Genomic DNA, 15,190 nt, shown 5'->3' with positions numbered 1-15,190 from the left:
GGCTACTGCTCAAGGTTATACAGCTAATAAATGACAGAACCAAGTTTTCAATCCAGATCTGTTTCTAAATTCCATGTTCTTTACCATTACTGTATCTTTAATAAGATTTGTGGGCCATTCAGGTGTGAAGGAAAAGAAAATTATAGAAGATCCTGAGTACAGGGTAGACAAGAAGTCCTAAGTAGAACAGTTTCGCCAGAATCAACTTTACCCATCACCATTGTTTAGTTTAGTGTGAAATGTTAAATCCTTTGTTAAAGATCAGCATTTTTACTGAATTATCTCTTGTAAATTGCTTAAAAACTGAAGACAAAACTTGATTGGTGCATTTACAAATCAAACTGAGGTTATTTAGGAAAATGATAGTATCATTCTGTGTTGAACCTAATTCTAACAAGGAAGGAAGGAAGGAAGGGAGAAAGAAAAAATTTATATTTGCCCATCAAAGATAATCATCTGGATATAGGATATGAAACATGATATGAAGGATTTGGAACCCAAATTTTATGAAAAGATTATAAATAAAGACTTTCTCTAAATGAACTTTTCTCTTGGACCAGGCAAGTGACATTCCAAGTTACTGAGAGAACTTAAACCCCTCTCAGTGATCCATAAAAAATCATAGCCAATGGAAGATGTTCCAGAAGTCTAATACTGAAATCATAAATTTATCCTAATAATACTTAAAAAATTTTTATCCAAAAATTTCAACCATATACAAAAGTAGAAAGTACGAAGAAACCCTATGTACCCATCACCCAATCTTAACAACCATCAATATTCCGCTGTGTTTGTTTCATCTATCTCCCCAACGCCTCCCCCTACTTTTTTGGCTGGAGTATTTTAAAGCAAATCCCAAACCTCATGTAATCTTGCTTTATCAACCCTAAATAATTTACTTTGATATGCATTGCAAAAATAAAAAAGATAAATTTTACATAACCACAATGTAATCATTATACTTGAAAAGTAACAATAATTCTTTAGTAACTAATACCTACTCCATACTCAAATTTCCTTGATTGTCCCTCCCCCAAATTTCCATAGTTGGTTTGTTCAGTTAAGGATCCTAACAAGTTCCACTTACTGTATTTGGTTGTAATGCCACATAAGTCTTTTTAAAGTCTCTTTTCATTGAGAACAGTGCCTGCTCCCCTTTTTATGAAAAACTGAGTTCATTATGCTACAGAATTTCCTCCATTCTGGATTTGTCATATTGCTTCCTAATGGTGTCACTTAACTTGTTCCACTGTTCCCTGTATTTCTGTCCTGGCGGTTATATTTAAAGACTTGATTAGATTCAGATTCAGTTTTATTTTGGCAATCGTATTTTATAGGTGGTGCTGTGTAGTTCATATTTCATCTCATCAGGAGACATACATTTTATAATGCTAAGATTGAGCAGTGGGTTCAGGTGGAGACAGCTTAATCCATTGTAAACTTCTTCATCAATCTTACACTTGATTGTTTTACCAATCACTGATTAACACTGTATGATTCAGTTATTTCATTAGCAGTTAAAAAAAGATGATTTCCTAATCCTGTCATTTCTCATGCATTTATTTTTTTTTAAAGATTTTATTTATTTATTTGACAGAGAGAGACAGCAGGAGAGGGAACACAAGCAGGGGGAGTGGGAGAGGGAGAAGCAGGCCTCCTGCCAAGCCGGGAGCCCAATGCAGGGCTTGATCCCAGGACCCTGAGATCAGGAACTGAGCCGAAGGCAGATGCTTAACCGACTGAGCCACCTAGGCGCCCCTCTCATGCATTTATTGACTAGAGTAGTTTTATAGAGAATAACTTTCCATCATCTACCACAACAACTTAACTACTTTAAAATACAATTCATACCAGAGAGGTAGAATGAATGCCTAATTCTTTTCTTTCCATTATCAATTTAGAGAGAAATAAGTTGTTACCCCAGGAACTTCCATTGGCATCTAATGAGTTTCTTTTCTCTCTCTCTCTCTCTCTCTCTCTCTCCCCTCCCCCATCCCTTTATTATCATTATAAACTTGTGGGTTTAATTTTTTTTCATATGTTTTATTTTTCTTGCTGGTGCTCAGTTGTCTATCCTTCAAGTTACTTCATGTCCTTTTGATATTACTCACATTAGCAAGTGAGATTCCTTGCTTTCTGGCACAAGATATACCAGGCCCATCTTGTATATTTCCTAACACAGACTTGGAATCAGCCATTTACACCAAGGCCTCATGTTCTTTTTAGTGAGGAATGGTTCTTAGAGACTATAATCTGGATGCTTAGGCTTGTCATTGGATTGTTATTGCTTCTAAGCCTTTTTAGTGGACAGAGTTTTCTCCCTATTTTTAAAGTAAGCAAATATATCTAGATTAAAAGCAAAACTTCTTGCCTATATTGAGGAGGCCAAGTGTTTGTTAAGTGACATTTTACAGAACTTTTCCAACTACTGCCTGACATTGTTTGCTTCCAGCAACAACACAAGTCATTTCCCCCCCTTATATGTGTTCTTAACTTGAGATATTCTTTCATGAGATCTTCTGACGAGTTTTTGTATAATGTTTACTGTAGTTCACTACTAGAGGAGACAATTGCTCTTACATTTTAGCTTTTCTTAAACTTGAAAGGGATCTTCTATGCTGTGATTATTTGAATAAACATGCATGTATAGTAGTGTGCCTTCTTTATACTAACATAGTTAGAGGCCAGACTATATGATCCAAAATACAAATCAAAAAGGAAGATATAATTCAGTTCTATAAAATAATGATACAACATGTATTGGATTAATCTTTATTAGCAACCTGACATAAATTAGTCATCGTAGAGGCACAGTGATTCATCTTGGTCCCTGCCCTTGGGAACCTTTTTCATAAGTGGAACAGAATAGATATTTATTCTGTACCAAGAGTAAGGATATTTATGTTATTGGGATTTGAAACTTAAGATAGGCTTAATTTGTGGAGCAGTAAACTATCAGAATCCCATATCCTAGAGGGTAGTAAGGTTGAAATGATATATGTGAATTATAGATCCCTTAAAGGCTACTGACAAAAATCAAGAATTTCTCGGTATATCCCAATGTATTCCTAACTTTAAGAAGCTTTCATCTCAGAGAATGACATTTCTACTCTTAGGCACAAACTAGTGGGATGCAACAAGTGTTCTGACCCAGAGGAATATTTTTTAAAATATTTTTTTTAGTTCTCAAGAATAAATAGTGTATCACAGATGGTTCCAATAAACTTTACCAAATGAAAGGAAAAAGTGAACTAATTATACACAAGAGTTTGGAATATAAACTTTTTATAGATCTCAGTTTGGAAATTAAATCAAGAAATGAGAAAAATGTTGGCTACAGATCATACAGCTTTTTGTTTAAGCCAGAGTTTGAGTTTCATTAAAGTTCTAGTATTAAGAATTTCAGTCAGCGTTTGAAATTCATTAACTTCAGGGGCGCCTGAGTGGCTCAGTTGGTTAAGTGTCCAGCTCTTGATTTTGGCTCAGGTCATGATCTCAGGGTTGTGAGATTGAGCCCTGCATAGGGCTCCATACTTGGCGTGGAGCCTGCTTAAGATTCTCTCTCTTCCTCTCCCTTTCCTCCCCCCGCCACCCACTCACACACACACACACTCTCTCTCTCTAAAAGCGGGGGGGGGAGGGGGGGGAGGAGAAGAAAGAAGAATTCATTTCATTATATGCCTACTTTGTGCAAAACATTATGCTAAGCACTCTGGAAATTGAGGTGGGGATAGGGGAGAGTAACAAATAAGATACAGACAGCACATGGAGATGGGAGCAGAGGAGGAAAGGAGAAGGTAACAAGAGAGCAAGACGGTAACAAGTAAAACCTATCCCCATCAATGAAGTTGTTTGAAATGAAGTGAAGAAAACAGATTTATAACTACTTATTGGCGATATAACGTAGTATAGATTGAAAAAAGTGCTAAACTGGAATTACAAACTGTTGTAAGAATATGAAGGAGAGAGAGAATAATCCTGAGTGGGGGGTTATTGGGAAAGACTTCAAGGAGGAGGTGGTATTTAAACTAAGCCTTGAAAGATGAGAGAGAATCTTAGAGGTAGAGATGTAAGGAGAAGGACATTCTAGGTTGAGAGAATGACATACCCCAAAATTGTAGGGAATGGGATGAAAAATGAAATTGAAATGTTAAGTTTAGGGCCAAGTTACAAAAGTCCATAAATATTTCACTAGTAAGTCTAGATTTTAATGGTCATAGGTTCTGTCTCTAGGCCAGCAGTCTTTATTTCATATTTCTAAAGTACTCTACCAGTAAACAGCAATGTTTTTCTCCTTCACACTTTAGAAAATACACCTCTCTTTATAACATTTTAATATTTTCCATCTATAACTCTTCCATGTGTACCAGCAGGCTGATTTTCAAGTTCTTCCGGTCAGAGAAATTATTAACACTGTAAATAGGCATTTTTGAATATTCTGCAAGTAATCATGCCTATCTGAATATATTAGCATTTAATGTTAATATGACTTATTCAGGGAATACTCAAAGGAGAGTTAGAGATAGTATTTGGCATAAAACAGGACAAAAATGACAAATACTACCCTAGTTTCGTGAATCCTCTCAAATATACTTGTTTACCATTTCCCCTACTGTATTTGTAGATTTGATTTTGCAAAGTAGCCGGTTTCCTAAGTTGTAGGAGAGAGATTCTATTCTTGAATCAAATGTCATGTAGATGTTGTCTTTTAAAGAATAATGCATTATTTTTTATTGCTCAACAAAATATTATCACTTATATTTGGTGAGTTATATCATGAAGTTTTGTGTAAGAGTGGTTTTGTTTTGATTTTCAGTTTTCTTATCTGTTCATTTTAGTTCTCATCTGTTCAGTGGTCTTTTTTGCTTTTAAAAATATTTTTTGCTGGAATTTTTCTAATCTGCAAAATTCATGGTAAATTTGAAAGGTTATGTAGGCCCTTTATGGATATCATTTTTCTTCTGTCCTCAACATTATAGGAAAGTGCTTTTTCAAGAATTGAAATAATTGAGTTTTTTCCCAGTGGGATTTGTATTAGAACCATAAAAATTAATATTGTATTTAACTGAAATGAAATGAAATAAGATTTTTTTTTATCCTATATGTACTTCCCAGTCTTTTACCACTATATCTTCCTTTGTTCTTTTCTACTATTTACTACGCAGCTGCCAACTGTATCATTTTAATACTGAGCTTGTTTTACTTGAGCTAAGTTTTGTTCACTTTCTTGAAACCTTATCATACACTGGAATGTAACGCAAACTAGATTTATTTCAGTGTTGAATTTTTTTGTTGTTGTTGTTGTTAAAGATTTTATTTATTTATTTGACAGAGAGAGACACAGCGAGAGAGGGGACATAAGCAGGGAGAGTGGGAGAGGGAGAAGCAGGCACCCCACCGAGCAGGGAGCACGATGCAGGGCTCGATCCCAGGACCCTGGGATCATGACCTGAGCCGAAGGCAGACGCTTAACTACTGAGCCACCCAGGCGCCCCTCAGTGTTGAATTTGACACTTGAGGCATTGTTATTAAATTAGGAATGGAACAGATGTAATGTGCCAGTCCTGAATTGTTTCCTATAGTAAACATTGTATTCTTCTAGTGCAGTTTTTGTTTCGAGCTGTAATTCATGATTTCAGTGAGTCATTCAATACGCAGCTATTTATTATTCGTCATCTATTATATACAAATTGTATATATGTGCATGTCATATCTATCCTTATCCTTATCTTTTTCCTGAACCCCAGATAGATATATTCTACTTTCAAGGAGACATCTCTACTTAGATATTAGGCATCTCAAAGTTAACATGGTCAGAAACAAACTTTTAATTTCTTCACTGATCTGTTCATCTACTAGTTTTACTCATCTTAAAAATTGGCACCACTATCTACCCAATTATTCAGGCCAAAAATATGGGAATCCTTGAGTCCTCAATTTCCCTCACCCCAGATTTGTTCCCCACCCTACCCCAGCTATGTCGTTAGCAAGGCCTGTTGACTCTTTCTCCAGACAATATGCACTATCTGCCCACAGTCCGCTAATGTACTACTACCACCTCAGTCAGGCCACCATCATCTCTAGCTGGGCTTCTACTCCTCCTACCTGGTCCTCCTGCTCTCATTCTAACTTTCCAGCTCATTTTTCTGGGTTTTGTTTTTGTTTTTTTTAAGAGAGAGAGAGTGCACAGGAGAGGGGGGGAGGGGCAGAGGGAGAGGGAGAGAGAGAATCTTAAGCAGGCTCCATGCCCAGCATGGAGCCCCATGAGGGCTCCATCTCACAACCCTGAGATCTGAGCCAAAATCAAGTCAGATCCTTAACCAACCGAGCCACCCAGGTGTCCCCATTTTTTCCCTTGTTTTATAATAGATTCTCCACAGATGCCCAGAGTGATCTTTTTAAAGCATATGTTAGGCCATGTTAATTTCTTGCTTTAAACTCTCCAAAGTCTTCCTACCACACTTTATTTATTTTATTTTTTTTAAGATTTTATTTATTTATTTGAGAGAGAGAGAATGAGAGAGAGCACATGAGAGTGGGGAGGGTCAGAGGGAGAAGCAGACTCCCTGCCAAGCAGGGAGCCTGATGCGGGACTCGATCCAGGGACTCCAGGATCATGACCTGAGCCGAAGGCAGTCGCTTAACCAACTGAGCCACCCAGGCGCCCCTCCTACCACACTTTAAAATCACACTCAGCTGAGCTTATGGAGCTGTATGTGATCTGGCCCCTGCTGTCTCCACCGTTGCCTCATTTCACACCGTTCATTACTCTTCCCCTGCGTTCTAGCCACACTGGCCTTACTTCTCTCTCACTCACCAAGCTGGTTCTTGCCTTGGAGCCTTTGCAGTTAGTTCCCTTTGCCTGGAATGCTTTGCTCCTTCCCTGACCCCTCGGTCTAAATGAAAGTAAATTAAGTAGTCACACTCTGTAGTATAAATATTTTAATGTCTTTAGTTTAATAGCACTTCTCAGAATATGAAATTTCTTTTCATTGTTTATAATTTGTCTCTTACCCCATTAAATAGTATTCCCACTAAAAAATATGAACTCCAGGAAGGCAGTGACCTGTTGTGCTTACTATTATGTCCTCAGCGTCTGGAATAGTGCCAGGCACATCTTAGATATTCAGTAGGTATTGAATGAATGGTGTTTGAATGAACTGTGACAAATGGTATGTATGCTTCCTTTAATAGCAGTATTGAAATGGTTCTTTTGATGCCATTAATATTATTTTGTTAATAGGATAACAGTGTTCTCTATTTCTCTCTTGTTTATGCTTTAGATATGAAGCCCCACAGATCGCCTTACGTTGTGGGATTATGCTGAGAGAATGTATTCGACATGAACCACTTGCCAAAACCATCCTCTTTTCTAATCAGTTCCGAGACTTCTTTAAGTATGTGGAGTTGTCAACATTTGATATTGCTTCAGATGCCTTTGCTACTTTTAAGGTAATTTTTTTTTTTTCTGAATCAGCTAGGTCATTTAGTTTTAGCATTTAGTTAAAGTCTGTTGGCCTCTGAGGAGGCAGTTTAATTTTAAAAAGCAGAAAAGGCTATTCCTTAGGCCTGAACGTAACCAACTATGATGCAAATCATAAGAGCATCAGTAATGCATTCTTTCAGGCCTGTTAGTTGGAAAAAACAACTCAAAATACTTGTCACAAACTCATACAGAATGAATTGCAATATATAAGTGAAAAAAGGAACATGTAGTAGTCTCTGCAAAGCATGCTTTCATTTATGTTAAAAACAAAGGGTATAAGGTGCATATGCACTGAATACCTCTGGAAGGTTATCAGGGAAGGAGGATCAGAGTTTACCTGCTGGGGGGGGGGGGGAAGGAAGTGGGTAGTGAAGGGAGCTGGAGAATGACATCTTTGCATATGAAGGACATCACAGTACTTTCTCAGTGTAATTGTAAAGTCCCATCCAGTGAAACAAATTACTAATAAATGAATTGTGGTTTTTTCATAATCATCTATAGTCTTATAAACTTATTATCTACTCTGTTACTAAATAGGAAATGAATTTAATCTTAGTTTTATATTAAACATTTTTTAATTGTTGTAAAATAACATAAAATTACCATCTTAACCATTTTTTAGTGTACAGTTCAATAGTGTTAAATATATTCACACTGTTGTTCAACTAATAGGTGTTAAACATCAATGCTCCATTTCTCCCTTCCCCTCAGCCCCTGGCAACCACCATTCTACTTCCTGTTTCTGAGTTGGACCATCAAAAAGCTGTTCAGAAAGCATATTAGAAAATAATGTAGCTAATTTGCAAACTAAAATACTAGAACTTCTACCTCCAATGAATGATGTCACCTTAAAGGTTTCTGTCTTAGAAAATCATTTACTTATTCTTATGTTCCTGCCATTATTTAATATATTTTGAAACTGGTATCATTGTCTATGACATGTTATTTTTCAGTAATGGCCAAGCTTTATCCTTTGAGGGCAGATAAAAGTTTTGGAAACAGCGCAAAACTTTTGACATTCAGATTAGTGGGTAAAGTGGGTGATCGTGGTAGCTAGAACTATTTTTGGTTTTGGTAATAATAATGGTAATGATAATAAAAATGAATTTTAAAATGACTAAAATAGAGTCTGATTTTCTTCAGTGTATACCACATGGCTCTGAAGACAATTTTAGAAGAGGAATTCTGAAAATATTTTAAGCTGATGATGTAATGGCATCATTGACAAACAAGTCAATTACAAAATAGACAAGACTCGTTTAAGTGTATATATTCAGATTCATTTCTTTAACAGCATTTCAGCAATTTACTTGCTCCATTTATGTCATTCCAAATTTACTTCTACTTTTTTTAGGATAGAAATATATATTGTTACCTAATTGTAATCCATGCATGACTTTTTATTTTTTATATATTATCTTAAATACATACTTTAATAATATTGACATAGTCCATATACCAGTATTAGTAAATACTTTAATCTTATTACTTTATGTAAATGACTTCAAAGTTGCCTATGACCCAAATGAGAAATAGTTCCTTTTAACAGCTCTCCAGAGGTCAAGAAAGGTGAAAGCGGTAGTTCATTATACTGAAAACCATGTATTATTTATAGCCTAGGGATTTACTCAGCCTGTTCTGAGAAGGTGCGCTGAATCCATTAGGAGATACATAGGCTCACATGGTGGCAGGAAGTGTGAGAGAGCGTCAGGGAGCAGAGACAAGAAACAGCAGGGACTGGGGAGAGCAGGAGGAAGGGGGACCTTGGGGGGAAGAAACTCTAGCAAAGGGAAGGGATGGGGCCTGTGGCAGTGCAGTGAGAGGGGCTTTCTGTGACCAAGAAGAGGGAGCACTGGTGAGTGGACCCCGCCCTAAAGATAGCCTGGTGAAGGGGTAGACAAGTCTGGGCAGCTGCTGCCTGCGACATAGTCTATCCTGACATTTCCACAATCTCTCTGGAAACGTCATGAAATGAGGAAAATTGAATTGATAAGAACTCATGTCACAATCCTGTTTGAGGAGGACAATTTACTGTGGCACTTTTGTTTTAACAAATGGGGGGTGGGGAGTGCAGGTTTGGAACCAGGGCTGAATTGCCTGATACAGGAGAGGAAAGGAGCCATAGTGCCATTGTTCCCTAAAAGCCTCAGCCAAGCCCAAAGTAAGTACGGAACCAATCTAGAATCTGGGTTTGAAGGGAGAGCGGTCACCAGCCTGCTGGGGTTTTCCACATGTCTCCCTCCAGTCCTGCCTGCCCCCTAGATTCTCCCTGACAAGATGGGCGGAGGAAGAGCTGAGCCTGCAAGTCTGGGATAGAAGGCAAAGGGCAAGGGAAAGAAGAAGGAAGAACGGGGACCTTAGGGGGGGATGAAGAAGACAAAGAGAAGAAGAGAAGAAGAGAACAGCAAAGAGTGAGGGGAAAGAAGAAAAGAGAGGGAGGAGAAGGCTGGGAACAGCAGTAAGGAGAGCTGCCTGGTGGGCGGAGGGAAGGGGAGCAAGGGCAACAAGCCGGGGTGTGTGCTCAGAGTGCTGTGTCACTCGCGGGCCCGCTCCGTTCCACGGGCCACTCAGTCTCCCCGGCAAAGCAGAGGCTGTACAGTGGCTGCACACGAACCCCGCCAGAGTCCATCTAGAGCACACGGCCAGAGCGGCCTTGATGCGTCAAGTCTGAAGAATGACACTTAACACAAAAATGTTTCCATTTCTTTCTAGCGAACTGTCTGTGCCTAAACAGCTGAGGAGATGTTTTCTATTAATAGATAGCAGAGTCCCATTTTTTTCCCTTTTCTATCTGATGACTCTGCTGTCATGGAAACAAAGTTGGTTCTGTTTTTTAAAGACTGTAAGTAAAGCTTCACAAATAATTATAAACAAAGAAAAAACTCTAATGGAGGCAAAAAGCAAATAGAAACGAATATGTATTTTTCAAAATTTCCTCAAAGATTTTTCAACATTTAATAAAATAAACTATACTTGATAATAATGTCTTGCTATCATATGTTCAACCCAATTTAATTTGCAGCACAATATTAAATATCAAAAGTAAATTGATGTTAATTTATACCTCAGCATATTTTCCATCAAACTTAAGTCTCTGAAAATCTAAATTAAAATCTAAATCTAAATAAACTCATAAAAAGTTTTCTAGTATGCTAAAAAAAAAAAGTGGGGGGTCACCTGGGTGGCTCAGTCGTTAAGCGTCAGCCTTTGGCTCAGTTCATGATCCCAGGGTCCTGGGATCGAGCCCTGAATTGGGATCCCTGCTCAGCGGGGAGCCTGCTTCTCCCTCTCCCATTCCCCCTACTTATGTTCCTGCTCTCGCTATCTCTCTTTCTCTCTGTCAAATAAATAAATAAATAAAATCTTTAAAAAAAAAAAAAAGCATCCAACTCTTGATTTCAGCTCAGGTCATGATCTCCAGATCCTGAGATCTTGAGCTCCGCATCAGGCTCCGTGCTCAGAGTCTACTTATTATTCTCTCTCCCTCTCCCTCTGCCCTTCCCCCATGCTCACTTTCTCTCTCTCTCTCCCCCCAAATAAATCTTTGAAAAAAAAAGTTTTCCAGTATGCCAACAATATTGGAAATGACAATTTCTATATTTTTCCAAAATGCTGTGGTTAATACAATAGAACAGTGACCATAAATCACTGTTTCTTTTTAAGTAGATGGCTTCGAGGGGTTTTAGTTGTTTGATTGGCTTGGTTTTAGTTTGATTTTCGTTTGGTTTTGTCTTTTGTTTTTAACCTCTTAGACTAGCCTTTTTTGTTTTGAACTCCAAGATGGCTGTTGCCCAGTTTATTCATTAATGTTTTAACATTGTTTATATTTTTTGTCACAGTGTTGTCTACAAATTGTCCTTTCCCAAAAAGCATTCCTGACAATCAGAATTTTTTTCATCCCTCCTTCCAAGAATTGACATGATAGGAGGGGTTTGAGTTTCAACTCCTTCTGCCACCTAACTGGCTCTGTGTCCTTGAGCAGGTAGTTAACCTTGGAGTTTCGTTTTCCTCATCTGTGAGATGAAGAACATAATCCCTGCTTTGCAGAGTTGTGAAGATTAGAAATAGCATGTGTAAAGCGCTCTGCACGCTCCGCGACACAGAGTAAATCCTCCATGAATGGCAGCTGCTCTTTGGCCCATCTACTGTCACATCCCTGCCATTGAGTGTGTCTCTGTCACTCCGCCCTGGGTCTCCCAAGGTGTGCGGAAGTCACTCACTTAGCAATATCACATTTTTTTTTAGCATGATACATACACTATGCAAAATTTAGTCTTGTCAAAACAGAATTGTGGGGAGGTGCAATGAAAGAGTACACTGTTTCAAATAATTTTTAAAATTTTAAATTTTTTAAAATTTGAACTTTATTTTTCTTTGCAACTTTCTGCTTTTTCCTTTTTGGGTAGGATTTTAGCTAATTTTTTCCACTCTTGTATGATCTATAATGATGCAGCAATTATATTTGTCTTTGTACTATGTGTGTATATATATGCGTGGGTGTATGTGTATATATATGGTCAATTCCTCCAGCTTTGTACATGCATCTACTACGTACAGAAATTTGAGGGTATAGCTATGAATATATACACATGAGTGTGAGTGTGTGTGTGTGTGAGAGAGAGAAAGAGAGAGAGAATCATTTATTGGCTGCACCCACCATCTACACATGCTGGAGGAATTCTACCCCATCATATTTTATTTTTCTATTATTGGGTATGTAAGTTATTTCAAGTTTTTTCCCTTGGAATTTGGCAGAGGTGCTACTAACAGGACTCCCTCCCAATTCCTCTTTCTTTGGAGTAGCACTAATGTATAATGAATGGAAACCTTCCCAGGCAGCCCTCATCTGCATGGTGCTCTGTCGGCTGCCTCCATCACTGTGTGCGCAGGCCTGGGGCCATGAGAGGGCACGGTCCCCATACTCACGCCTGCTGACTGTTGTAACAGGTGGAGCCAAGGTCTGCTGCAGCCTTTAGAAAAAACTCTTTCTAACTAGGGTCAGCTCAGAAAAATCACTGATCCTGCTCAGGACATTAGGGAAGGGGGTGTCTGAAAACTACACACCGCAAAGAATACTGTGGAACTACCTTATTCTTTTTTGGGGGGGGTCCCCTGAGAGAGGAGCTAGTTTGAATTTTGACCTCAGACAGACCAGGAATGAATTCCTATAGAGGGTTTTCCCATTTTAAAATTCCAGTTCCAGAATACTGGATGTTCTACTGGGAAAAAAAAAGTACCGGTTTCCACTAATAGGCGCAGTGGTCAATCAAGATGTGATGATAAGTAATGAAATGATATCATTGTTCTTGAACTTGAAAATTAATAGCGCAAGAATGCATTCAATATTTTACTTAGTAAAATAGAAATAGGTGAGTTTTGCCATTGCTGCTGCCTTCTTGTTCTCTGTGAATTTATGTTGTGGATCTTCTGTATGCTTTTAGGAAGTTTTAATTAAATGTGTATTAAAGTATAAGAACTTATTTTGGAAAACTTTAAAATTCTTGTTATGTTTTTAATGAAATTCTACATTCTACCCAGAGTATTTAGCCTCTAAGCGTATAAAAGGGATTAGGTGAGGCTTGTTTTCTTTCAACAGTAAGGTGAATTAAGGATATAATTTAGGTGTGAGCTGAAGACAGTCAAATGTTCCTTTATGCTTTTGTTCAGTTTTCTGAGAGTCATGCCTGTAATAAGATCCGTCTACTTGTCTTTAGCTCTGAAAGGGTGCACTGTATGAGTCAGTCACTGCACACCACCACACAGTCCATTAACCTGCAAGCAGGATGAGCCTGCGATGGCTCAGTTAAGTGTCATTTTTGAGCTTCCCAGCGTTCTAGGCATCTCTGTTTTAAACTGGCACCTCTATTTTAAACGCGGTTAAGTAAAAAAACTAAAGGTTGAAATCCCTAAAAATCTTTTTTTTTTTTAAAGATTTTATTTATTTGACAGAGAGAGACACAGTGAGAGAGAGAACACAAGCAGGGGGAGTGGGAGAGGGAGAAGCAGGCTTCCCGCTGAGCAGGGAGCCCGATGCGGGGCTCCATCCCAGGATCCTGGGACCATGACCCAAGCCGAAGGCAGATGCTCAACGACTGAGCCACCCAGGCGCCCCGCCTAAAAATCTTTTAAGTTAACTTATGAGATACGGTTTTAAGCCATTAGGCATTCTTTAAAAAAAAAAAAAGAAAAGAAAAATAGGGGTGCCTGGGTGGCTCAGTCATTAAGCATCTGCCTTCAGCTCAGGTCATGATCCCAGGGTCCTGGGATCAAGCCCCGAGTTGGGCTCCCTGCCCCGCGGGAAGCCTGCTTCTCCCTCTCCTACGCCCCCCTGCTTGTGTTCCCTCTCTCGTTGTGTCTCTCTCTGTCAAATAAATAAATAAAATCTTAAAAAAAAAAGAAAAATAGCTACTTATGACATTTCAAATAGATCATAAACTTTATTTGGATATTTATTAGGTCATAATCACAATGTAGTCATGGCTTGAAGAAATATACTGTAAACCCCATCTCTTAGGCGCTATTTGTTTCACTAGTTAAATTATTCCTATCATAAATTTAATAATGATATGAATTAAAACTTTTTGTTGTTGACATGAAACAAGCTTGTATTTCACATCTTAAACTAAGAATGGAAATAATTTTGTGGATGTAAAGAAAATATTCTTCAGAAACTTTTATGTTTCAATGAATGGACTTATAAAATTCTTAGAAAAGCCAGATTTATAAAATTTATCAGCTATAATAATTTTATTTCACTTAACTGTTCTTTTTCTAGGACTTACTAACCAGACATAAAGTGTTGGTCGCAGACTTCTTAGAACAAAATTATGACACTGTAAGTAGAAGTCCTTTTTAAGATTTTACCTCATTTCCTCTTCCCCCCACTTAGATCTGTGGACACTTGCTCCTATTTATGATTCACAACAGACACCAACCATGTCTACCATGCACCCAGTTTGTCCATTTACCTGGAAGCCAAGTCATCAGGAAACTTTGTGGAAAATTGAGGATGGCAGGAGATTAGGGCTTTCTCATTTTTCACACCTGTTTCTGTTGTTGTATCCAGAGCTCCAGAAAATGACTGGCACCTGCTTACTTTGATCCTGATTTAAGAGCATCCATATTGCCCTTAAGAGGCAGTAGGTAACCAGAGAAGGGCACTCCACCCTCACTAAAAGAAATCATTTTACTTGCTTGATAATTAGTTTTACTTACTTGTAGAAATGCCAAAATATTTGTCTTCCAAGTCCCTTCTCAAATGGTGAATCTAACCCATCCTTTTGAGATTCCACTGAACCGTGACTCTTCTAGGAAGCTTTCCCTAATCCCACCCATCCACATACATGCATGCATGCTCCCTCCCCACTCTGGCTGCCGCCATTTTCCACATTGTATTATGGTGCGTCTGTACCTTCCTGGCTGGTTCTTGAGCTCCCTGAGAGGCAGGAACCTGATCAGAAACTGTAGATGCTAGATGGAATGTTAAAGACTCATTAGATGTCCATTTATAATAAGTGAAAATAAGAGAGTTAAGATAGTTTATGACAAAACCCACGGCATCAGCTACTAATTTTTTCTGTAGAATGAGTGATGTAAATGTGTTGTGCAGGAATGCTTTGCATTCAGGAAAGAGTACGCAATAATTTGTAAGATGGTAAACTCTTCTCTTTGATCCCTTATTTACCTGATTTTGTCTTTGTACCT

At 38.2% G+C, this 15,190-nt stretch overlaps 1 protein-coding gene across 7 annotated transcripts in view; it reads left to right on the top strand.

Moving 5' to 3' along the window:
* CAB39L (calcium binding protein 39 like) overlaps positions 1 to 15,190 on the top strand; it is a 110,544-nt gene that overhangs the window by 72,721 nt on the left and 22,633 nt on the right. For all 7 annotated transcript variants that reach the window (XM_032403058.1, XM_032403057.1, XM_032403054.1 and 4 more), the window contains 2 exons: positions 7,284 to 7,452; positions 14,262 to 14,321. In XM_032403058.1, the coding sequence (XP_032258949.1) occupies positions 7,284 to 7,452; positions 14,262 to 14,321 (229 nt within the window). The remainder of the gene's footprint in view (positions 1 to 7,283; positions 7,453 to 14,261; positions 14,322 to 15,190) is intronic.

This window comes from Phoca vitulina, unplaced genomic scaffold, assembly GCF_004348235.1.
Source record: "Phoca vitulina isolate PV1807 unplaced genomic scaffold, GSC_HSeal_1.0 scaffold5, whole genome shotgun sequence".
In the NCBI taxonomy this organism is placed as follows: Eukaryota; Metazoa; Chordata; class Mammalia; order Carnivora; family Phocidae; genus Phoca; species Phoca vitulina.
Note: the sequence above shows the minus strand (reverse complement) of the source record. Positions and strands in the feature narration are given on the sequence as shown.